General features: G+C 44.1%; 1 protein-coding gene across 2 annotated transcripts in view; it reads left to right on the top strand.

Moving 5' to 3' along the window:
- INO80D (INO80 complex subunit D) overlaps window positions 1-24,583 on the top strand; it is a 71,172-nt gene that overhangs the window by 23,694 nt on the left and 22,895 nt on the right. For both annotated transcript variants that reach the window (XM_053282821.1, XM_053282820.1), the window contains exons 4-8: window positions 3,091-3,860; window positions 6,033-6,141; window positions 7,814-8,038; window positions 11,161-11,264; window positions 21,563-21,696. In XM_053282821.1, coding sequence (XP_053138796.1) covers window positions 3,091-3,860; window positions 6,033-6,141; window positions 7,814-8,038; window positions 11,161-11,264; window positions 21,563-21,696 — 1,342 coding nt within the window. The remainder of the gene's footprint in view (window positions 1-3,090; window positions 3,861-6,032; window positions 6,142-7,813; window positions 8,039-11,160; window positions 11,265-21,562; window positions 21,697-24,583) is intronic.

Below are 24,583 nucleotides of genomic sequence, written 5' to 3'. Positions count from 1 at the left end.
TAGGTGAAGAATGCCAGCTGGTGGAGAGAACCCAACATAGGCAACTCAACATTGGGGGCTTCAGATGTCACGAAATGACTGCAACTTGCAGCTTGTGCTGGGAGAGTGTGCTCCCTGGAAATCTCTGTTTCCACCAACTTACTGCCACCCTTATATGTGAAGCTGCCCTATATCCGATCTGCGCTGTGCCAGAGCATAGAACTGGGCTCTTCACTTGGCTCGTTTTCCAGTCCTACACCAATGGCACAGGGATACAGTTTTTCATTTTATTCTCAGAACAACTGAATGAAGGTCATTTGGGCAGAAAGTGATTTTTCTCCTCAGAGAAGTAGCAGTACCATAACATTTTATTTTTAACATTGTATGCATAAATGTAGAATTTGTACTATTAACAAGGTTAATAGTTCTTCTATTAAAAAGGTTAAGTATATTTTGCAGTTCTGTTCAGGTGCAGAAAAGCTGTAGAATTTGATATTGCCTGTGGAATCCAGCATGTTGTTAATATTATTATTATTTAGAATATTAATATGCTACTTTAAAAAAAAGGTTATCTAGGTATGAAGCATTGTATTACAGTAATAGGAAGCAAGAAGTAAGGAATATCAGTTACATTAAGAAACACTGTAGTGATATTCAAAATTGGAAATATATTAAAATGGGGTGGGTGATTGTCCTCAGAATTCATTTTATTTAGATTATAACTGAAAGTGGGGTTCTCTATTCTGAGGACTGGAAAGAAAGATGGTGGTTGACTAGGGGGTTTCCATTTTGGTTTCCCAGATGTTTGTTGATGACAGCTTCCATCCTTGCTAGGCACAATGGCCAATAACATCTTGGGACCTAAAGTTGGGAACCCCAGTGTTAGACAAAAGGATTATTTTCAGCTATGTTAGTTTGCTGCACGTGAGAAATCAAAATCTTGCAATCAGGAAACTAAATTCTGCAAGTGTATTCTCCAAATAATGCTCTCCACCTGTGAGCATTATTTGGAGAATTTATTTTACTAATGTATTTTGTTGTAGACACAATTCTATCCAACATCAGCAAAGTCAGTAATGTTGTCTGAAAATGCCAGGTTTGGTTCTCTCTTGGTTAGGCATACGGGGCTTTTGACTGGAAAAGAGTGCATATAGTCAGTAGTAGATGGCACAGGAGTCATGGATTGTTGCTGGGCAGTAACGTGGCCTGTGAGAATATGTTAGGCAGTTCCTTTCCCTGGTCACAGCCCAAACCCTGCCCCCTTCCAGACCCACAATTTGCTCAATTGACATTTTAATATTTTTTACATTTCCTGCTTTAATAAATTGAACAAAAGAATCTATGTTGACTAGAATATGAATAACATTTTACAATGTTTATTTTCTGCTTTCTGTCCCATCTATCACAACTGATGTATTCCAGACTAAATGGTGTTTGGAGTCACTTTGTGAAAGCACCCGACTCTCGGTTTTCAACCGACTCTCCTGTGAAGCGTTTTCCAAGACCATGAGATCTGGAAACACAATCTTTTTTAAAAGTGAAAAGAGTGATTCTTTGAAGCCAGATTCTGTGATTCATGGAAGCTCTTCTCACAATCAAGTGAGAAGGGCTACCCTCTTTTGCAGAGAGGAAGCCCGAAAGCGCTTACCTTCCTGCAGATAATCCTCCCTCGGTCCTCCAGCCATCTGCCCACGCCTTGCTCAGCAGCTCTGGGGGTCAGGGGAAGGGAAGCGCCGCTGCACGGCGCCCCGCCACCAGAACCCCAGTAATGCACCGCATGAGTGTGTGGTACATTTTTTGGGATCCCCCCGAGTGTGTCCACCGCGGCTGCAAGCAGCTGTGGCAGACACACAATCCGAAAAATGAGGTTAACAGAGTGCTTGCTCCATTAACCTAGTTTAAGAGGGTTGCTATTTAGGCAGGCTTGCCACCGTGGAGCCACCCTCGAGCCCAGTGGTTCTCACTCATCTTGGCTCCCTTAACCTGGTTTTGCTTGTTCATGAGAATAGCCCCCTGGGGTGTGTGTGTGTGTGTGTGTGTGTGTATGCCAATGCCTCTGTCTCTTTCCTCAGGACAACTATTTGGAAGTTTTAAGAAAAGTAAAGAAAAGTTGTGCTGTGTGTATGTTTATCCATCATAGTCAACTATTGATTGCTAAAAGATTGGTTGGTTATGACAGCTTCATTATCAAATCCGGGTTATTGTGATTCACCAGGCCATAGGTGTTTTGAAGCATGCGAGGGAAGATTGTCTGTCTTGTGGAGAGCAAAGAATGATCTTTGCCTTTACAGCACAAGCATGACCTGCTTATGATGGTGCTTAAGCCTATTCCTTGCTTTATGGAATGTTGACCCAGCTCTCTTGAGGGACAGATAGCCCTCAAGTCAATATTTTCTTAACCTTTAATTCTGCTCTGTCCAATTCTGAGACCTGGAATAACATGAGGCCAGGTACTCTACCGTGTTATAGCTAGGGATATTTTCAGGTTTAGAATGATTTGCATCATACAAAAAATGTATTGCCTTTTTGTTCTTTGGCTTAGTAACACTGAAGGGGAAACACTCTTGTTCTTTAAGCTGTCTTCTCTGCCCTGGAGAATTAAATTAGCCTTGTAATTTTTGTGCTTTGCCTCCTCTTCAGGCACAAGATTGGTATGTTAGAGATGCAAGCTTTCCTTCCCACAGAAATGTGTCAAACCTAACAAAGCTATTTTTATTAGGATAAGAATAAGATTGCCTTGAAAGATTTCTGTTGTGCTTTAATGTCATATTTCCCCCCTATAAATGGGCTTCCTTTAAATGCAGACTTTAATTCTGCAAATGTTCCATTCTGCATGTTAAATTGGAAGTAATTTATATCTGTGGCTATAATGTAGCTAATGTTAAAAAAAAATGCAAATCACAGTTTTATTTTTTGAAAGTTTGTAATAGATCATAGCATGTTTATTTAAATTTGCTCATTGGTATTTCTCACAAATATGAATAGAAACCATCTGCTTTCCCCAGTTGAGCCATTTGTTGATGAACTGTTCTTCAGTTTTTGATTTCTAACACTTCCATGCCTGTGAGCTGGTGGGGGGGAAATGATTTTGATGCATTTTGCGTTTCATAGGTACTGCAACAGTCACCTACAGGTTCTTGGCTTTATACCGAAAAAGGAAAGGAAGAAAAAGAGTGACCCGATAGAGGAGGTAAAAGTTCGGCACCAGATGGATTCTATGGCCTTCAGTCTGACAGTTCCTCCGCTGGCCTTGAAGATGCCCAATGGCCTGGATGGGATGTCCCTCTCTCCGCCAGGGGCCAGGCTTCCTCTCCACTACCTGGAAGCGGAATTGGAAGACCCCTTTGCTTTCAATGAGGAAGATGATGATCTCAAGAAAGGGGCAACCGTGAAGAAAAAATTGCAGAGCAAGTTAGCCCAAAACCGACAGCGCCACAGAGAGACCGAGATTCTGAAAGTTCGCCAAGAGCACTTTAGCCCCCTTCCTGCACCTTTGCAGCAGCAGCAGCAGCAACAGCCTCTTCAGCAGCAGCAGCAGCAGCACTCCCATCTCTCACCTTTACCAACTTCTTTAAAGCCAGCAGGGCTACCGCAGGGCTTAGTCTGCAAGTCACCTCAACCTCAGAACACCAGCCTACCAATGCAGGGAGTGGCGCCCACCACACACACTATAGCACAAGCCAGGCAGTTGTCAAACAAGAGACCTCTGCCTCTCCTGCCCCCCACGAGGGCTCCTGCCCCAGACCCACCCAGGGCTGACAGGATCCTCATGAAAGCCACAGCCTTCTCTCCGCACTCATCCTGTATGAGCCGGCTACAGAGACTGGTGAAACTGTGCACTCAGAAACAGCAGCTGGATGCTGATCTGTTTCCACATTTAGGTAGGTGGAGGATTGGTCACATCTTGCATTTTGTTTAATGGGTTTAGTGACTCTTTCGTAGATTAGATTGGTAACCACAGCTGCGTGCAGTTGTGTGGTTGTAAATACATGCTTTTATGTGAAAGGATACAATGGAGTATAGATAAGCCTTTCTGCATACTATATCATGACTGAATCCCTGCAATAAACAGATACTCATTAAAATATTACTGTAAATGTAGAAGCAAAGATCTGCAATGCAAAGTAACAGAAAGTGCAATGGAAACTGTAGATATATCACTTTCACAAAAGATTGATGAAACTGCCACAAACTTCGTGGCTTGCATGTAGAGCAGTCCATCTATTATATATTTTGAAGAGTTGGTTGGTTGGTTTGTGTGAAAAAAGTCATACTTGAGGACATAGGAAGCTGCCATATACCGAGTCAGACCACTGGTCCATCTAGCTCAGTACGGTCTATACCAGGCCTACTCAGCTTAGGTCCCCTAGCTGTTTTTGGACTACAACTCCCATAATCCCCAGCCACAATGGCCAGTAGCCAAGGATTATGGAAGTTGTAGGCCAACATCTACAGGAGGGCCGAAGTTGAGCAGGCCTGGTCTACACAGACTGGCAGCAGCTCCTCCAAAGTTGCAGGCAGGAGACACTCAGCCCTATCTAGGAGATGTCAGGGAGGGAACTTGGAACATTCTGCATGCAAGCAGGCAGATGCTCTTCCTAGAGCAGTCCCTCTCCTGAGGGAAATATCTTACAGTGCTCACACATGTCTCCCTTTCAAATGCAAACCAGGATGGACCCTGCTTAGCAAAGGGGACAATTCATGCTTGCTACCACAAGACCAGCTCTATAACTTCCCCATTACCTACAGATACCAAATTTTGCATGAACAATCCTGCCACTGAAATTAGCTTAATGCACTACTTTTTATGCTGTAATATGTTAGGGGAAAGGTTGGGTGTTGGGGTTTTTTTTGGTTGCGGGTTGGTTTTTTTTAAATTTTAAAAGAAATTCTGAATATTATTTCTGAACTGTTATTGTTCCGAACAGATTTTTAATACTCAGTATTCCAAAATGCCAGAGAAATAGAAGATCTTTCTCAGATTCAAATTTATGATGATTCAATTTCACCATATGTGGTGGTAATTCAATAAAAAGAATACTGCTTGCAGTTGAAATCCTACAAATTTCAAACTGTTCTTTTACTTGGCTTTTGCAAGCACATTAATTTAAAAATTCACCACAAGAGTGGATTGTTTAGCTAAGGAACCCAACACATTTTTTGGGATTAGGTCAAACACTCTCCTGCTAACTGAGCAAAGAGGCACCTTTTAAAAGTGGCCATTCTCCTATTTAGCAGGAGGAGAGAAACTGGCCCTATCCATCCCAGCACAGCATTCAGCAATACATTAGCTGTTGCTGGTGTCTATCTTATGTTTCTTTTTTAGATTGTGAGTCCTTTGGGGACAGGGAGCCTTTAAAAAATGTCTGTCTGTCTATGTAAATCACTTTGAAAACTTTTGTTGAAAAGTGGTGTATAAATATTTGTTGTATTCGTATTCCAATATCACGGTTTCTGCAAAAGTTACCCCATGATATTAAAGGGCCTCCTGGATTTCTTTTACGTAGAGGGCCTCTACGTAAAATGACTTTGTCAAATCAACAATGGGCCTCACCTACTAGTTGGCTGTATTGCCACCTTGGAGACATTCCTACCTCTGGGTTATCTCCTTTATATGCAGCTGTTCTCTCCATTGCATGAGCATAAGATAATCAACCTCACATCCTACACTGACAGTAAAAGTCAATGCTCCTAAACCCAATCGCAACAAAGCAGAATTAACTGGACTGGCTGGGCAAGGGGATGTAGAACTGCAGCTGTTTAGGCAGAAGAGAGGAGAACCATCCTCCATGTGATCATAACAGCCTTTTAATATTCTTTTTTGTGTGGGGGAGACTTCCAGATCTGCAGGATATTATTTTTGATGACAAGTTCAAATGAGATTCTGGACCAAGATGAGGGTTTTTAAGTGGTACCACAGCAATCTATTCTGCTTAGCTATTGGTTCAATTTTTGTTTCTGAAGAAGGCAGACTATGCATATCTTGTGTACTAACACATTTCAGGGATACTTGAGGAAGACTGAGAGTGTTCATTTCCTTTCATGCTTTCCAGGGTTGGACTGGTCTGAAGATAGTGGAGAAGAATTGGAGGAATCAGAGCAAACCTCACCATACCAGGTTGCATGGTCCATCAGAGAAGCCCTCAGATATGAAAGGAATGAGTAAGTCCATATTAGTAGGACCACTAGAATTAGTAAGTATGTAAAGGTAAAGTGTGCCATCGAGTCGGTGTTGACTCCTGGCGACCACAGAGCCCTGTGGTTGTCTTTGGTAGAATACAGGAGGGGTTTACCATTGTCATCTCCAGCGCATTATGAGATGATGCCTTTCTGCATCTTCCTATATCGCTGCTGCCCAACATAGGTGTTTCTGATAGTCTGGGAAACATACCAGCACGGATTCGAACTGGCAACCTCTGGCTTGCTAGTCAAGTCATTTCCCTGCTGCGCCATTAGGTACTTACAGTAAGTATGTACCAAACAGAAAATCATATGCCAGTCAAGCTGTTTTTTATACTTTCTTGCATGGGAGAGAGCGAGACGCTGTTGAGAACTGACACCTCTTGAATAGACTTGGAGGTCCTGTGAACTGAAGCCAACTGAAACTTCTCCTCTCCAAGGCAAATTGTGTACAGAGGGCCCCTCAACCAGGACCACAGCAGTAGAGTGCAAGATAAAACTCACTTCTCTTGTCCCCCGCCCCCCCCACCGGGTTCTAATCCAGATCTGGCCTTTGCATGCATGTTGTTTGCGCACAAATAAGTGTTGCATCTAATTTGGCCCTCTGTGCTGCTACTCTGTTTGGCTATACTGTACTTGCAAGAGTTTCCAACAGTTTGCATATTTCAGACCAGTGTTGTACTGAGTTATTGCATGTCACAGAAATGGGTAGAGAAAGGGCATAGCAGGGGGTGCGGGGACAGAGCTGAAGATGAATTTTGTGCCATAGAGAAGCCTTTTCTGAGTTGAAAGCCAGCTAATCTGGATGCACCTAAAATAGTGTAGCAGGAAGTTATAGTGGGAGCTGTGTGTGTGTGTGTGTGTGTGTGTGTGTGTGTGTGTGTGTGTACACACTACATACGTGAATCTCCTTGGGTCAGTCTTGGCAACTGCTCATGGTTGCATTTTGCAGAAGATGTGTTACTGTTGGAGAAAAACAAAATCCTTTCCCAGCACCTCTTTTACAAATGCGTTTTGTCTACTAGGGGCCAACAGGTGATGAAGGAATAAAAAGCAGTTTGATCCTTTAGGAAGGAAAATAGGGAAAGGAAATATTAGTGGTAGGAAGCAGGGAAGAAGTTGGTTAAGTGTAGACAAAGGTGAGCAAGCATAATTCTTTTAGCCCAGGACTGACTGAGATGTACATAGCAAAGGGAGAAAGCCAGGAGGCCCAGCAGGAAGCAGTTGGCTGCTTGACTTTTAAGAGGATCTTGATGCCCAAGACTGTAAAGGAAACAAATGGCCAGGTAAGATGCATAAGAAGGGGCCATCTCCTCCAAGATCCTGGGTGGACATGTGGAAGCACCATTTTTATACTTTACATATGATGCTAAAATATCTGTGATTTTCACTGCATTCCACATTAGGACACATGGTTGTGTGCTAAGCAAAGTGGGTTTGGTGTTAAATTGATGACTTCTCCAATAGTGGAAATTAAGAAACTTCTTAATGTAAAGATCCTCAGTCTTTGAAATGGGAAATGTACCTCCCTGTGTTCAACCTATATCTGTGTGGAACTGAAGAGAATGTAGCTGGGCTTGTTTGTTTAATAATGATGTGAGCCTTAGATACCATCTACTTTATCAGTTATTTTTTTGCCCCCACAATCTCACAGGCCAGATGATGATGATGCCAGCGGCCGGAGTTCCCGCGTGTCCCAACTTTGCACTTACTTTCAGCAGAAATACAAGCACCTCTGCCGCCTGGAGCGGGCAGAATCTCGTCAGAGGAAATGCCAACATACATTCCGGAAAGCATTGCTGCGGGCAGCCAGCAGAGAGCCGGAGTGCGCGGGGCAGCTGATACGAGAACTCCGAAGAGCTTCATGTACTCGGATCAGGTGAGGGACCACACTAGACCAGTACAGCAACCTGCCACCGCTGCCATGAAACCTGCCCCCCCAATGAAAAGTATAAGCATGCATATGTATTCAGTACTTGGTTTGGACCCCTTTTGCAGCAATTACTGCCTCAATGCGGCGTGGCATGGATGCTATCAGCCTGTGGCACTGCTGAGGTGTTATGGAAGACCAGGATGCTTCATTAGCGGCCTTCAGCTCTTCTGCATTGTTTGGTCTCATGTCTCTCATCCTTCTCTTGGCAATGCCCCATAGATTCTCTATGGGGTCAGGTCAGGCGAGTTTGCTGGCCAATCAAGCACAGTATACTGCATACTTTTCAGAGGTCCGATATTGTTCTATTCTACAATCCTTGTCTTCTTGGTTCCATGTAATATTCTAATTTTCTGGGATTGTGGATTTGGGGTTTTCATGAGCTGTATGCCATGATCATCACAATTATAACAAATTAAGGCTTGACTTATCTCGCTTTGCATGTAATGCGTCTGTCTCATATATCAGTTTCACCTTTTAATTTGCATTACTGAAATTAATGGACTTTTGCACGATATTCTAATTTTCCGAGTTTCACCTGTACATGTGGAAACTTTATTCTAAATATACACATCAATTTATTTATTTATAAATAATACTTTTATCCTGCCTCTCAGGTTAAAATCTCTCAGGGTAGCTTACACAATTTGAACTAAAAACTCAGAATTTTCTGGGTTAGAAATGTTAATTCAGATTGGCTTTGACTTCATGAGAAAAGTATCAATGGCTGTATATCAGGGCCACCTTTTCTATGATAAGGTTTACATGGGCCTTTCTTGGTCTGCCATGCCTGGCAATGGGACTGGATTGTATGTTCAGCTTTTTGTATTGCTGGCTAAATGGATAGCATCATCACTTTCAATGCTAGTTTTAATGAAATTAATTTCCCTAATGCCGATGTTGTTTTCTTAACCACTTTGAAAGGAGGGGGTCATAGCTCAATGGGAGAGCATGGGCATGCAGGTCTCTGGTGTGTCCGGTTGAAAGGTTCTCATGTAGGAAGTCTGAGCAAGACCCACTCTTGACACCTTGAGGAACTGCTGCCAGCCAGTGTATAGCCAGTGATTTATACTAGGCTAGATGGACCATCTCTATAAGGCAGGTTCTTTTGTTTAAAAGACTGGCACTCTTATGCCAAGCATTTGTGCTAGCATATCTGTCTGCACTGCTGGAAGAACACCATGTGGTGGTGTGTTTTATGATCTTGTGAAAGGCATCATCTCATACTGCGTGGGAGGAGGCAATGGTAAACCCGTCCTGTATTCTACCCAAGAAAAACACAGGGCTCTGTGGGTGTCAGCAGTCGAAATTGATTTGACGGCACACTTTACCTTTTACTGGTGCAGAAGGTGATAGTGCCCACCTTAAGTCCTTTATTCCTGGCGCAGCTAGGCATGGCTTGTTCCCCCTCCGCCAATGAAATGAATAGGCATTTTTAAAGTGGTCATGGGGCACATAGTTTTATCATTCTTACACAGGCTTTATTATTGAAGTAACAGTTTGACTTTATATCTTGCCCATGTTTTATCCTGTCAAGATCTTAGGAACATAGGAAACTGCCATATACTGAGTCAGACCATTGGTCTATCTAGTTCAGTATTGTCTTCACAGACTGGCAGCAGCTTCTCCAAGGTTGCAGGCAGGAATCTCTCTCAGCCCTATCTTGGAGATGCTGCCAGGGAGGGAACTTGGAACCTTCTGCTCTTCCCAGAGCGGCTTCATCCCCTGAGGGGAATACCTTGCAGTGCTCACATATCAAGTCTCCCATTCATATGCAACCAGGGCAGACCCTGCTTAGCTATGGGAACAAGTCATGCTTGCTACCACAAGATCAGCACTCCTCTCCTAAGCATCCTAAGCATCCTTTTGACAGTTCCCCCAGGAGTTTGTTAGTTTTGTTGCTCTTTTGCAACAAATTGTCCACACTGCTAGGCAGCAGCCTTCTAGGGTTTCAGGCAGGGCCCCTTGCTGAAGATGCCAGGTACTGAATCTGGGACCTTCTGTACATAACGCGTGTACTCTGCTGCTGAGCTATGGCCACTCCCTGAACGCCTCCCTTCTTGACATACTTGAAGTTGCTTGGTACGCATGTTAGTAATGATATGGAGACAGAATGAGTCCAAGCTCTGACGTTTGATGTCGTTTCTGCTTGCTGCTTTTATCCTCACTCACTGGGACTGCTGACAACTGAAGTCTGGCAAGGCCAGTGCAGCAGCAGCAGCACTTACTTGTTTAAATATGAAAGTGGAGATTCTCAGGGAGCAGAATCCTCTGTACCTATTCTGTGCTCCTATGTGGAATCACTGCACATACAAGGCCTTGATTAGAAGCCCTCAACTAGGTAGGGATGTGCATGGAACTGGTTCAAAGGCGCTTTATGGGCCTCCGAACCGGTTCAAAGAACCAGCGGTTCCACCGGTTTGACGGCCGAGAGTGTCTAGCTTTAAGAGCGCAGGAGGGTGCACTTATCCCTGCGGCCCTGTTGTCCCCATTTTCTGGATATGATCGGAAGTCTCTGCACCTGTGCATGCATGCCTGCACGCAAACCTGCGCCCATGCTGGTGTACGCACTTCCAGTCATATCCAGAAAATGGAGGCAACGGGGTGGCAGGGAGGTATGCTGCGACCCTGATGGGCTTTTCACAAAACAAACACCGGGGGGGGGGGAGCGGCAGGGGGGGTGTAAGTGCACCCTCCCCTGCTCTTAAGACTGCACCCCTCCCACCTTCAGGCCTCCCTGCCACGGTTCCATGCACATCCCTAATACCAGGTGCTTTTGGGTTCTCTTTATACACCTGCTCAGTAAGGACAGTAAAGATATCTGTAATTATTTTGATTTAATATTGTTGGTATGGATGTCCTTCAAATGATTAGCTAAATGCATAGAAGATAGGTTCATCAGGGACTGCAAGCTGGTGGAATGGCCACTGTCTGTCTGTCTGGATCACCCCCAGATTGTGAACTTCTGTGCAGCATCTTCCCGAGCACTTGGCAAAACACTGAACTAGACTTGAACTATTGGCCTGAGATCTCATGGCAACTCTTAGCCTCTTGATATCCTTTTGTTGCAGCACAAGTGAAGCAAAGCAGAGGGATGCATCTCCATGCAGTGGAATCACGAAGGGCGAACCATGCACCAGCAAGGCTCTTCCATTCACTAAGCATTGTTTTCAACGTATCTTTTCTGTCATGTTTCTGTTTTTGTGAGTTGAAAAGTGCAGCCCATTAGTTCAGGCCATTTTCCAATGAATAATGCCACTAAGCTCCTCTGGAGTCTGTAAAAGTAACAAAGAAGGGATGAATATGCAGATCTTAGGTCAGAGAAGTTAATGGGCACTGCTGAACCTCTCTCAGTACCCACGACTTTTACGAATTTAGTTTACATATGCCCCTTTTTCTCACTTCATATCAAGACCCTGAGATGACTTGAAATAGACTGAGCTCAGGGATAACTGTCATGCCTAGCATGTGAGGAGCAGACATGTATCACTGCTGAGGTAGTACTGGTGGTGGTGGTGGTAGTAGTATTTTCAACATTCTTATCTCACCCTATCTGGTCAGCATGCCCAATTTCCCCCATCTTGTCTTCACAACAGCTCTGTGTGAAAGGTGAGGCTGAGTGATAGTAACTGGCTCAAGGTCACCTAATGGACTTCAAGGTTGAGAACAGGCATGCTCAATCCCCCCCCAACTGTGTTTGGACTACAACTCCCATAATCCCCAGTCACAGTGGCCAATAGAGATTATGGGAGTTGTAGGCCACCATCTGCAGGAAGGCTGAAGTTGAGCAGCCCTGGTTCAGAGGGAATTTAAACCCAGGTTGTCTTGGTCCTAGTCCAACCCTCTAATCCAGAGCTGTGCCCCACAACTGTTATTGGATTACAACTCCCACCATCCCCCACTATTGGCCATTGTGACTGGACAAGATTGTGCAGCCCTGCTCTGGCCCACACTGACTCTCACAGAATCCACTAGCTTAAAATACTACATATATGATTACGATTACAACGAATATTTATATACCGCTTTTCAACAAAAGTCCCCAAAGCGGTTTATATAGATATAAATAAAATGGCTCCCTGTCCCCAAAGGGCTCAGAATCTAAAAAAGAAAAATAAGATAGACCCCAGCAACAGCCACTGGAGGCATGCTGTGCTGGGGGTGGATAGGGCCAGTTGCTTTCCCCCTGCTAAATAAAGAGAACCACCACTTTAAAAAGGTGCCTCTTTGCTCGGTTAGCAGGGTATATGGGACAAACACCCAACCTAGATCTGAAGGATTGAGACAGTCCTTGATTTAAGGCAACAGGGACTTAAGGATCCATATCTTTGCCCTTGTCCTAGTCTCTAGCACTGAAAGACTGAAGAAGCATCAGATAATGAATGATATGGGCCACATCTTAAAATGATGCAACACAACCTCCACTTTTTCTCTATAGCTGGCCATATCAGGAAAACTACTGGGAGTGCTCAAGTATTGGGAGATTTTGCACAGGTACTTAAGATACCATTTAAAGTTCGGAACTAATGAGAGAGTCTCGGGGATTCTGCAATTGCATCAGCTATGGCCTCTTGAGGCACCAGAGAGGCCTAGAAACAAAGGTAAAGCCTGGTAGGAGGTAGGGAACATGAACAGTTAATGGCCTAAACAGTATTTAGACCCATCTCTGTTTCGGTTACCTAGTTGGAATGCCATGGTTTGTACTATTATACACCCTTAGAGTGGAGTGACAAACAGCTTTATAGAGAGGATCCTATACTAGTCTTTAAATGGAGGTATTCAGGTGATATTGCCTGTGTGAGGCTGCCTGGTAGTTTTCTGCAGAAGAGCTGAATGATAGCTTAAATAGCCTTAAAGGTTTCAGCAGGGATGGAGGCACAAGGAATGTGAGGCAGTAAAATGGCCTAGAATAAATGAGAGATGAAAGTAATAGAATCCTGCAGTATCAATAGAGGAGGCAGAGACCAGGTAACATGAAAGTCCTTCAGGTGGGAAGCCTTACAAAGGAAGAACCTGAACATGAGTATGTAGAATTGTAAGAGCAAAGAAAGGAAAAGGAAAAGATTCCAAATTCAACAAGCTCCTAATTTTAATGAATTTCTCTCCTCTCTCCACCCATTACCTTATAAATTCATTTGAATCTCTTAAAGGTTTTCCCCAGGCCCTTTCTAATCGCAAATCTGGCTTTAATTTTAAAGTCACGCTATGAACTGACTAAGAATTGTGAATTATAAAGGGAATAAGAAAGGCAAGAATGACTGAGTAGAGGAAGCACCTTTTGCAGATGAGACAAGAACTAAGTATTTGAAAGCAGATTGCATATAAAAGATTGACAGACCATTGAAAAGCTTTTCACATCTGGTCTCTGTAGACAATTGGCCAGCTAGAGATGTGGACTGATTCATATCTTTAACAGCTCCTGCATAATGACCTCAGGCACTGCCTAAAGCTGCTGAGCTCCGATCCAGGAGGTGCTTGTGCAGTGGTGCTGCTTATAGGAACCAGCATCACCTTGTGGAGGCTGTACACAGTGGCACCACAATTGCAGCGGTCATTTTTTGAGCTGCCCCAGGAGTTACTCTTCAGAACTTCTGGTCAAATTCTGGAATCCAGAGTATGTCAATCATATATGCTTGTTCACTACTCTATATCCAGAATACTTATCCTGCCTTTGTTCACATGCTTACTTGTTCTGGAGTAAAGTAAGTGGCCCTCTGTTGAGAGTTCAGCATGCCCTTGATTAGTCATTTTTCTACATAAATAAATGCACAATCAAAGCAAGTGGAGTAGTTGTTGCAGGAAAACACCTTTGGTGAACAAGCTTGGAGAGGGAAAGTGTCAGATCTGGATCGAGATCTGTCGAGATCCATAAGTATGGGTTCTGTGCTTGTGCAGAAACCATGCGGTAGCAATGCCGCAGTTCGTCAAGGCGTCCAAGCCCCATCTCCACACCTACAGCATGCTATTTAAAGGCAGGCTGGGACAACCGCCATTGGGTTTGGACCTTGGTCTGTCACTCCTTGTCGGAATAGTTCTTCAGCGTTATTCAGTTTGTGAGATCATCTTGTTTTGTTGGTTGTTTTTTTTTAAAGGTCTGTTATTTTGGAATTTGACCTATTTCTGGCTGATAGACAGCGACTGGCGTTTTTTGACTTATTTCTGGCTGACTGACAATGATTGGCATTTTTGACTTTCAGAACAGACTCTGCTTATGCGTATTGATATGGCTGAGGAGAAATGGAGCTTTAAGAGGTGTGGCTGCAAAGCGAAACTCCCCTCTAAAGATCTCCATGAGTTGTGTCTCATTTGCTTAGAGCACAACATGTCTACTTGCAAAATTTGTCTGTCCTTTTCAAAACAGACATGTAAGAATTGGGCTCTTCGGCTTCGTGCCGCCATTTACGATGATATTTTAAGCCCGTCGACTCGGGACAAACCCTGCTGATCGACTTGGTCTTCAAAAACACCACCGAAAGCCCCTACGATGTCAAAGTCTCAAAAATCTTCTACATCACCTTCAACATCGACAAGCACACCTTCAGCGTCAAAAGCTTACAAACCTCAATATTGACTTTTCGTACTCCAGGCTCGATACCGAAGCCCACAAAGTCTGCGACTAAATGATCGACCACTGATCTTTCAACACCAAACCAAAAAAGTCTAAAACAACCAACTTAACATGAGAATGGAAACTCTCTGTTGAACCTACAACAGCTATCTTCAATACCAGCACCTAAGTCAAAGGCTCCCCTTCCAAGACCTCAACATCGAGGAAGTCACTGATAATGACGGATCCTCTCGATGCCGACCACCCTCCGACACCAACATGGTTGACATTGAGGGCTTGCTCATTGTCTCCAGCACCGATGCCAGTCGCCTCATCAGTGCCGTTGACGCTGACTGAAAACCAACGTGATGCTCCATCAACAACAATGATTCTGACACCACGCTTCCCACTCCCAACGTTGACTCTACATACTCGATGCTGTCGGCATCGAGACAAGTCTCCCCATGGTGCCAAATGCCGATGCCTGCATTCGATATTGATGAAGGGGAAGAATAAGTGGACAGGGATTCTGGCTTTGACCCTACAACTGCACACACATTGTTATTGATTCTAGACTCCTCTTCTAGTTCTCCATCTACGTCAGCATTCAAGGGGTTTCTCCTTTCAGGTACTGAAGGAGCTTGCCTATGTTTATCAGGTCCACCAGCTCATCTTCAGACTACCTTATTTGCTGCTCACCTTCAACCTGGCATTCTTGTGGTTTCTCCCATGCATCAGCAGCTGGCACCGCCCTTGCTGAGGCATCCATGAGGTCATGCTGTCCTGGTGCTCCTTATGATTATCAAGGTGAAAGACCATGGAAATCATTTGCACCAAAGTCATACACTCCAATTTCTTCCTCATTACCGATTGCCACTCTAGCGAGTAGGGATGCTCCAAACAAACCTGTTACATTTGCCTCTGAGTCAGCACAGACCCTGGCACCAGCTGGAGTGTCTCAAACAATGCAGACTACTCCTCCACTGCTCAGGGAGATAGGTACCCAGACACGGGTGCAATCTCCATCAATGAAGTCTGCTACAGAAACCCAAACGTGTATTCCTTCATCTCCAATTGGGTCTCCATCAGACCACCATAGATCCTCTGATTTTGAATCCGATCCAGAAGATGCAGATAGCTTAGCGGATCCTCCCACTGATGTGCCGCCCTCCACCTATGTTTCTCCGAATGAGGAGATGAAAGCTTACCATCAGCATGTGAGGGCTATGGCAGAAGCATTAGGCTTGGATTTGAAGTCTGAGCTTTCCACAATAGATGACCCAGTGTATAGTTTTATGTTCAAATCGCAAGCCACTCAGCCTGCGGCTCTTCCTGTTCTGCCTGTACTCTCCAGGGCAGCGAAGTGTGCTTGGGAGGTAGTACATACATCCACTCCTGCCTCTAAGCGACTAGAAAGTTTATATTGTATACAAGAGAAAGATAACACCTCTTAAAACATCCAGCACCAAACTCGCTGGTTATCGACTGCACCACCTCATCGAAATTGGGGAGACAACACACAACTCCATCTGATAAGGAGAGAAGGAAATTAGATCTATTAGGGAGAAAAAAATACTTCACTTCCTGTTTGTCCATTAAAATAGCGAATTATTTGGCCTGCACAGCCAAGTACAATCACAGTTTATGGGAGTCCCTTCAAAGAGACTTGGATAATTTGTCACCAGAAAAATTCAAGAGAAAATTCCAGCAAACATTGGATAAGTCAGTGGAGCTTACTAGACAGCAGTTAAGCACAGCGTAACATCTTGCTGAGTTAGAATCTCGTTTCTTAATGGCAGCAGTCACACAAAGAAGACATGCATGGCTGTGGTCTACAAATCTTCAAGGTGACATGAAGGAGGAGATTGAAGGCTTTGCCTTTGATGGAAAGAGCCTTTTCAATGAAGCGACCGACTCCACCATGGAGCAACTTAAAAAATCCAAATTCACTACAAAGGCTTTTACAACATCTACTTCTTCATACAGCACTAAGTAGAAAACAGTATAATCCATACCATAAGCGTCCATACCAAGGGAAGGGCAAGAACAATCAGTCCCAATGAACCAAACAAGCAGAACCTCAGAAGCACCTTAAAGGTACAAGATTGCCCACTGACACCCCTAAACTCCCTCCCTTTCCCGCCACCAGGGGTGTTAATATCTTGGCAGGCAAGCACCTCCAGCAGTCTCACAATTCCATCTCTTCCGCCAGTGGACAACTCCATCAAACTGGCACACCATGCCCCTGCATGGCACCACATAACATCGAACCACTGGGTCCTGAATATCATATCCTCAGGATATGCCATAGAATTCAAGATGACCCCATACTTTATGGGAATTAAGTTCACTCCACCATCCCTGTCATTGCAGGAGGAAGTGAAGGAGTTATTGGAGAAGGGTGCAATCACCCTTGTGCGGTGGACGCACAGATGGGAAGGTTTTTACTCCTGCTATTTTCAGATTCCAAAATGGGATGGAAGAATCTGCCCCATCATGGATCTATGCCACTTGAACAAACTTGTTCGCATTGGGAACAAGCCGACTCAGCTAATCCAACAACTCCTGGGCCTTATGGCATCCTGCAACACAGTAACTAGCCATGCACGGTTGAAAATGAGGAAGCTGCAACTTTGGTTTCTGTCAGATTTCCATCCAAACAGAGACAGCCAGCGCAAGCATCTAGAGATACCATCACAAATACTACACGCACTGTCTTGGTGAATGACCAGAATCTCCTAGAGTGAGTCCCTTCCAGACTGCATCACAGTCAATCTGGTTGACAGCAGATGAGTTTCTGCTGGGTTGGGGTGCCCACTGTGAGAACCATCAAATTCAGGGCAAGTGGACCCCTTAGCAGGCTCAATTGCACATCAACTTCCTGGAGTTGCTGGCAATGAAGGCCTTCCTATGACTACTACAAGGCAAAGTAATCCAAATTCAGTTGGAGAACACCACAGCCCAAGCATACATCAATTGCCAGTGTGGGGGAAGTGTCACGGACACTGTGTGCTCTAAGCTTACAACTATGGCACTGGTGCATCAGGCATTGAGTCTTTCCAATCACCATACATATAAAGGGCCTGGACAGTGTCCTAGCAGATGATCTAAGTTGCATATTTGCATAGCAACACAAATGGGAGCTCAAGATGCAATACATTGCTCATCTTTTTGATGCCCAACCATAGACCTTTTTGCAATTTCAGAAAACATGAAGTGCACCCGCTCTTGCTTGAGAGCGGGACATGACCCTCGATCTCTGGGGGACGCTTTCCAGGTGGACTTGACTCAAGAGACACCACCATACATGTTTCCACAATGTCTCTTGAGAAGTCAAGTAGTAGCACATCTCTTAACTGCTCCTACGTCTTGCATCCTGGTGACTCCATAGTGGCCAAGGCAACCATGGTTTCCACTTCTACTCAACCATCGTCTGCCTCAAGAGCTAGATCAACTGTTCCAGAACAATGGACTCGTCTTCCACTCAGACGTGCTCACACTCTGTCTGACAGCATGGCGAATCAACTTCTAAAAAATATCTTACTTAATCAAAGAAAGCCCTCCACTAGACCTAACTATTTTGGGAAGTGGCTGTGTTTTAAGACCTATGCCAGGATGCGTGGTTTCCTGCTAAAGCAAGCCACTATTAAAGACATACTCCTTTATCTGACTCAGGGTTTGGCTAATGTGTCCCTCAAAGTCCACTTGACTGTGCTTCCTTCCAAGCACCCAGGATGTGATGGCAAAACACTGTTTAATTTAGTTTATTTACTTATTTTTACACTTATATCCCACTTTTCCTCCAGGGAGCTCAGAGCAGTATACATAGTTGTTTTTATCTTCACAACAAACCTGTGAGGTACGTTAGGCTAAGGGATACATGACTGGCCCAGAGTCACCCAGTGAGTTTCATGGTTGAATGGGGAGTCAAACTCAGGTCTTCCCAGTCCTAGTCCAGCACTCTAACCACTACACTATGCTGGCTCTCCTACCTCCTGTCTGGTAGTGAACCCTCTTTATTGAGCAGGGGGAGAGTAACTGGCCCTATCCACCCCCAGTACAGTATTTCCAGTGACTGTTGCTGGTGTCTATCTTATGTTTCTTTCTAGATTGTGAGCCCTTTGGGGACAGGGAGCCATCTTTCTTATTTATTTATTATTTCTCTCTGTAAAACCACTTTGGAAACTTTTGTTGAAAAATGGTATATAAATATGTTGTTGTTGTTTATCCTGCAGGCGATCATTCCAAATAGCTTTCACATTTACTTTTTTGGGAGGAAGAACTTCAGGGTGAGGAACTGTACATCATTTTCTCCAGACCAGGAAAGGATTTTTTGCCCTACCGTGAACCCTTTCCTCCCCAAAACTGATCTTCCTTCTACCCCAAGCAAGGGCTTCATTCCCATTTCCAGAAACAGTGGCTCTTCCCTCTCCACAAGTGGATAGTGTACATCATTCATGGTCCATATAGGTCCTTCCCTGGCCCACCAAAAGCCTGGTCTGGCATCTTTGCATCATGGCTTAGGGAGGAAGGGCCTGGAAATCTTGGTAGCCTTCTATTCCCGAGTGAGGGTAGCTAGAAAAGGGTGGGTTTCCCCCATTTTCACTGTTTTTTCACCCGCAGAATAAAGCCTTCCTGAAAGGTCTTGTGAATGTTTACCCTCCTATTCATACTCCATAAGAACCATGGAACACTTCCTTGGTGCTCTCCACATTGATTCAGAGCCTGTTTGAACTGATGGCTACTTCTACTGCCAAGCTTGTTGACTCTGAAAACAACTTCCCTGATTGCTATTACCATTACAAAGCATGTGAGTGAACTTACAGCTTTAAGAATAGATTCCTCTTACACCAGGATCTATCTTGATAAGGTGCTGATGCTTATGGACCCTGATCTTTTGCCCAAAGTAATATCCAACTTCCCCCTCAATCAGGACATTGTGCTTGCTACGTTCTTCAGGGATCCAGCTACACCTTTGGAACGCACAATGCACTCTCTGGATGTACACAGGGCACTGTTGTACTACCTAGCACATACCAAAGACTTTAGAACCACTAAGCGCCTCTTTGTGGCCAAAGGCACCTGCATATCCAGACAATGAATGTGCAACTGGCTGGTCGAGCTCATCTTGCTGACCTACAAGTTGCAGAACATAAAACCACCAGAAGCAATCGAGGCCTACTCTACCTGTACTATTGGGGGTGATTTTCACGGACATCCGCAAGGCAGCAACATGGTCCACAGAGCTACCTTTTGTCAAACACTACGCCATAGATGTGTGCTTTTCTGCCGAGGTGAGCTTCGGGAGAAGTGTTTTGAAGTGGGTGTTACAATAGCTACTACTGCACCTTCCTCCGTGGGTGTTTCTCTTTGTTAAGAGAAATCCATACTTAAGGATCTTGATGGATCTCAATCCAGATAAACAGGTTGCTCACTTGTAACTATTGATCTGATAGAGATCCGCCGACATCCATAAGACCCTCCCAGACCACTCCTCTGCAGGAGTGCTCTGCTATGTCCGTACCAGTGTGCATGCTATTCTCTTTTGATGCTGATGAACTCACCTGCTTATCCAGATGATCGTCCTTCATGGAGGACATCCAAGAACTGAGGAAGATGGCACCCAGCCCGCCTTTAAATAGCATGCTGTAGGCGGGGCTTGGACGCCTCGACAAGCTGCAGCATTGCTACCGCGTGGTTCCTGCACTGGCGCAGAACCCATTAGGGGTGTGCACAGAACCGTGGAACTGCGGTCCAGCACTGGGGTGTGGGGTTCCTTTAAGAGCGGGGTGAGGGTTTACTTACCCCTATCACCGCTTTCCCCCTCCGGTGCCCATAATTCTGTTAATAATTGGGGCAGCAGGATACCTCCCTGCCGCCTCTTCTTCCATTTTGCTGCTGCTGCTGGCTGTGCTGCAAAAGGCTTCAATAAGCCTGTTGCGCATGCGCATGTCACGTGCGCTTCATGTCTCTGCGACGTGCGTGCACACGCACGTCGCAGAGATATGAAGCATGCGTGCGCAACAGGCTTATTGAAGCCTTTTGCAGCATAGCCAGCAGCAGCAAAAAGGAAGAAGGGGCGGCAGGGAGGTATCCTGCTGCCCCAATTATTAACAGAACTACGGGCGCCGGAGGGGGAAAGCAGTGGGAGGGGTAAGTAAACCCTCCCCCCGCACTTAAAGGACCCCCCCCCGAACCCTGAACCTCCCATGTCCGGACCGGTCCGGAGGCCTGTAGAATGGCCTCCGGAACGGTCCAGGCTCATTGCTAGAACCCGGAACGGTCCGGGCTCATTGCTAGAACCCATACTTATGGATGTCAGTGGATCTCTTCCAGATCAGTAGTTACAGGTGAGCAACCTGTTTTTGCAGTATAAAGAAAAAATGTTAGTAAAACTAAAAATGCAGCAAGTGTGTATATTTTTTTTTCTGAGCAATATAATTTCAAACCCAGGATTCAATTTATTGATTTTTCTCTGTATGTCATATTTCAGAAATGCAGGAGGAATTTTACCGTTTTTATATCTTCCTATTCTTGGATGACAGAAATCCTCTTTAATATTTGAGTATGGATGGTCATTAATTGGTTAGAAAGCAGGCCTATTGATTGCATTGCTCCCCAAATGACAGTATTGATTAAGAATCTCTAGGAAACGGACACATGAACTCATTAGCACAATGGCTACTTCAATAAACCTATCTTAATAAATTAAAAAATCATTAGCAGTTCTGCTTGATGGCATTTTTCTGCTTTTACTGTTGACTTTGCATCTTGGAAAATGAATTGCATTTTAAGGCATTTGCTGAAAGCTGGATCTTTACATAGACTAGAATGCAAAAATCTGTATTTTACTCTTTTTGAAAATCAAATAGTTTCTTATTTTCTCCTCAATACTGCCATGTTATTCCTGACACAAATATGCACAGATATCCTCTTGAACCGGTCACAGCAGTTGTTCTCAAGCTGTACAGCCAAGTTTGCCGATGGGCAGCAATGCTCCGTGCCAGTTTTTGACATTACGCATCAGACACCCCTGTGTGAAGAACACGCCAAAAAAATGGTAAGTTATATGTGTCAGTCTAGATATTGCTTCTCTCCAGGCCTTTATTGTGTAAATAAAATAAATAAATAAGGGAACTACAACAGAGAACAAACATTTCGACATAAATACATCAGCTTTAGTGTTTGATGTTTCACTGTTTAAAATCTGCATTCTTATATCTAAAACTCTCCCCAATCAAATCAAACACCTAGTTAGCACATAGTGGTGGTGGTGGTGGTGGTGGTGGTGGGACCAATAACACACAGTTTTGCCTTCTTAACACTAACAAAGAGAAACACAGAGGGGGAGGAGGGTAAGACAACAAATTCCTTCATACACTCTTTAATGACCTATGAACTCAGAGTTTCTTTCAGTTCTCCCTTGCTATTAACTTCAGGTTTTAGTTTTTCTAAATATAATGCTTCCCTTATCTTTCTTTTAAGCATGCAGTGTTCTGACTCCAAAATACGTGCTTTGAGTGGCATTGCTTTTCCATTATGTTTATTTTTTATATGTGTTGACCATGGTCTCTCCCTGTTTATGTATTTAGAATCTGCTAGATTTTCTTTAAATCTGATAACTTAAATGTCTTCCAGTTTCTCCAATATAGTATTTGCCACATTCTACACAAGTGATTTTATCAACAACCCCTTTCTGTTTACAATGACCTTCCCCATTGTCACAAACTGGGCAGCCTTTAATTTAACACTTTTTGTCATATAAGCTTGATCTTGCTAACTGCTGCTTTCAGGTCCTGGCTGTTTGGCATACCACATTGGCATTGATCCCAGATTTTCTTAGACTTCTCTGGCAATGCCTAATAAAATTATCTGAAATAAAGGGGATCTTCAGGATGAGCAATCCTGTTACATATTTAGTTCCCCCTGATCTTAAGGGAAATTTATACCCATTAACCTCTGCTAGATTTCTAGCTAGTTCTGTGGCCTACCCTCCATGTTCCTGGGAAGAAATTTGGCTGCCCTTTTAAAGAATATTTTTCACTGTTTGTATTTTAGTTGTTTGTGGGTGTGCAGATTTGCTGTTTATGATTAAGTCTTTTTTAGCTAGTTTCCTATACCATATAGTCTGTAAGTTACCCTTCCCAAGACAAATTTCTGTCTCTAGGAAAGGTAACCACCCTTGATTATCCGGTGCCTCCTTAGTCAAGCTTATGCCTCCCTCCTTTATTCATGTTCTCAAATATCTCATCAGCCTGTTGTTTAGTTTTTGTGATAATGATTATGTCATCAATATATTTCATATATAAAATCACATCCTTGGCAATACACCAACTTTCCAAGTTATTCATGTAACTAAAAGCCAAAAGCGGGGCCAAATGGTTACCCATAGCCAAACCTTTAAACACATTACATCGTAAACAAACCATAATCCTTTCTCCAATATCCCCTACTGATAATCCATAACATTCTGTGTGTCTTTTATTAGTCCATAGTAATTGTATAAGACTCTTCCTAGCAGCTGTATTGTCAACATTGGTATATAAAGCCTCCACATCAAAACTTTCCATGTGTTGTCCACTAAAGGAACTACCAAGCTTTTGTAGCTCTTCAAGTAGTTGTCGGGATGATATCCTGGCAGCCTCCCTTGACACTGGGGTGGCGGGGAGTTGACAGGAGGCTGGCAACATGAGGTGGAAGAGACAACATGAAGGGACATTTTCCAAAGAGCTGGAGGCTGAGGCAAGAGACCCTCTTCTGCCCCATTTTTGCTTCAACCACAATTTGTTTGTATTTTATGTTATTTAAGTGGGCGTTGTGTGCCCTTTAATGGGCTCTTGCTGTATTTTTCATCCTGGGGGTGGGAGAGGCAGCAGCATGGACTCCTTCTCCCTCCCAAGCTCTCTTCCACCTGACTGTGTGAGCTGGTCTGAATCCCATTTCTTGCCTCTCTGAGCACCTAAGTGAGTGTTTAGGCACACAATGGCATTAGTAATCATAGTTGCAGTAGAGGTGCATTATATGTAAGTAACCATTCATTTAAAATATGCACATGCTCAGAGAGGCCCAAAAGGGGATGCGGAGTGGCCTACACGGTCAGTTGGAAGAGAACTTGGGAGGGAGAAGGAGTCCATGCTGCTGCCTCTTCCGTTGTGTCCGCCTCCTCATCCATCCCCGCTGCCTACTTTGCCATCCCCGAAGCCATCCCCTCTGCATAGCAGCCATTTTAAAAAGTGCCTCCGCCGCCACCCCGACCCCTGGATATGTGAGCTGCACAGGGTATTTTTCCCCATATGCCGAGGTTGGGTGCCTATTCCTCAACTGCGGTTATGCGAAACCGTGAATGTTGAACCCGCAGATTACGAGGTTTGCCTATATTTCTGTTTTCGAGGTAGGTGTTGCTTACATGTTTGGTCAGTGACACAGAGGCTCTTAATGTTTTAACCCTGTGATTCTTCTCTCTTCCATTAACCTCCAAATTATTAAAGACAAAGATTTCCTTCTGCTTTCCTTCTTTGCAAGGCACACAGTCATGTAACTTAGTCCTCAAAGTCATAACTGAAGGCTCCATTTGGTTAATTGAAGAACACACAAATGACCCTCATTTTTTCATGGGGCTGTTGCACATGTAATTGTATCAAGGTCTGGCTCCCTCAAATTCTTCAGCCAACTCTCTTCGATTAAAGCATCCTATTGATATGAATACAGTACATACATTATAAGCACAAAACAAGTTGTTCTGGTAAGAACTAATCTGCCTACTTTCCTTTCACTATAATCTTAATTGATAATTACCATCTTCACAAGTTAGCCCACTCAGCCTTAAATGTTCACACATCCACTATCTTAAATTGGGTGGATGACTTCATCACAAACTACGCTGTTGAGATGTCCCCATGTGTCCCTCACTACAAACGGTACCAAATCTTGTTCAAATCGGTTAGACG

This window comes from Hemicordylus capensis, chromosome 1, assembly GCF_027244095.1.
Source record: "Hemicordylus capensis ecotype Gifberg chromosome 1, rHemCap1.1.pri, whole genome shotgun sequence".
NCBI classification, from domain to species: domain Eukaryota; kingdom Metazoa; phylum Chordata; class Lepidosauria; order Squamata; family Cordylidae; genus Hemicordylus; species Hemicordylus capensis.
Note: the sequence above shows the minus strand (reverse complement) of the source record. Positions and strands in the feature narration are given on the sequence as shown.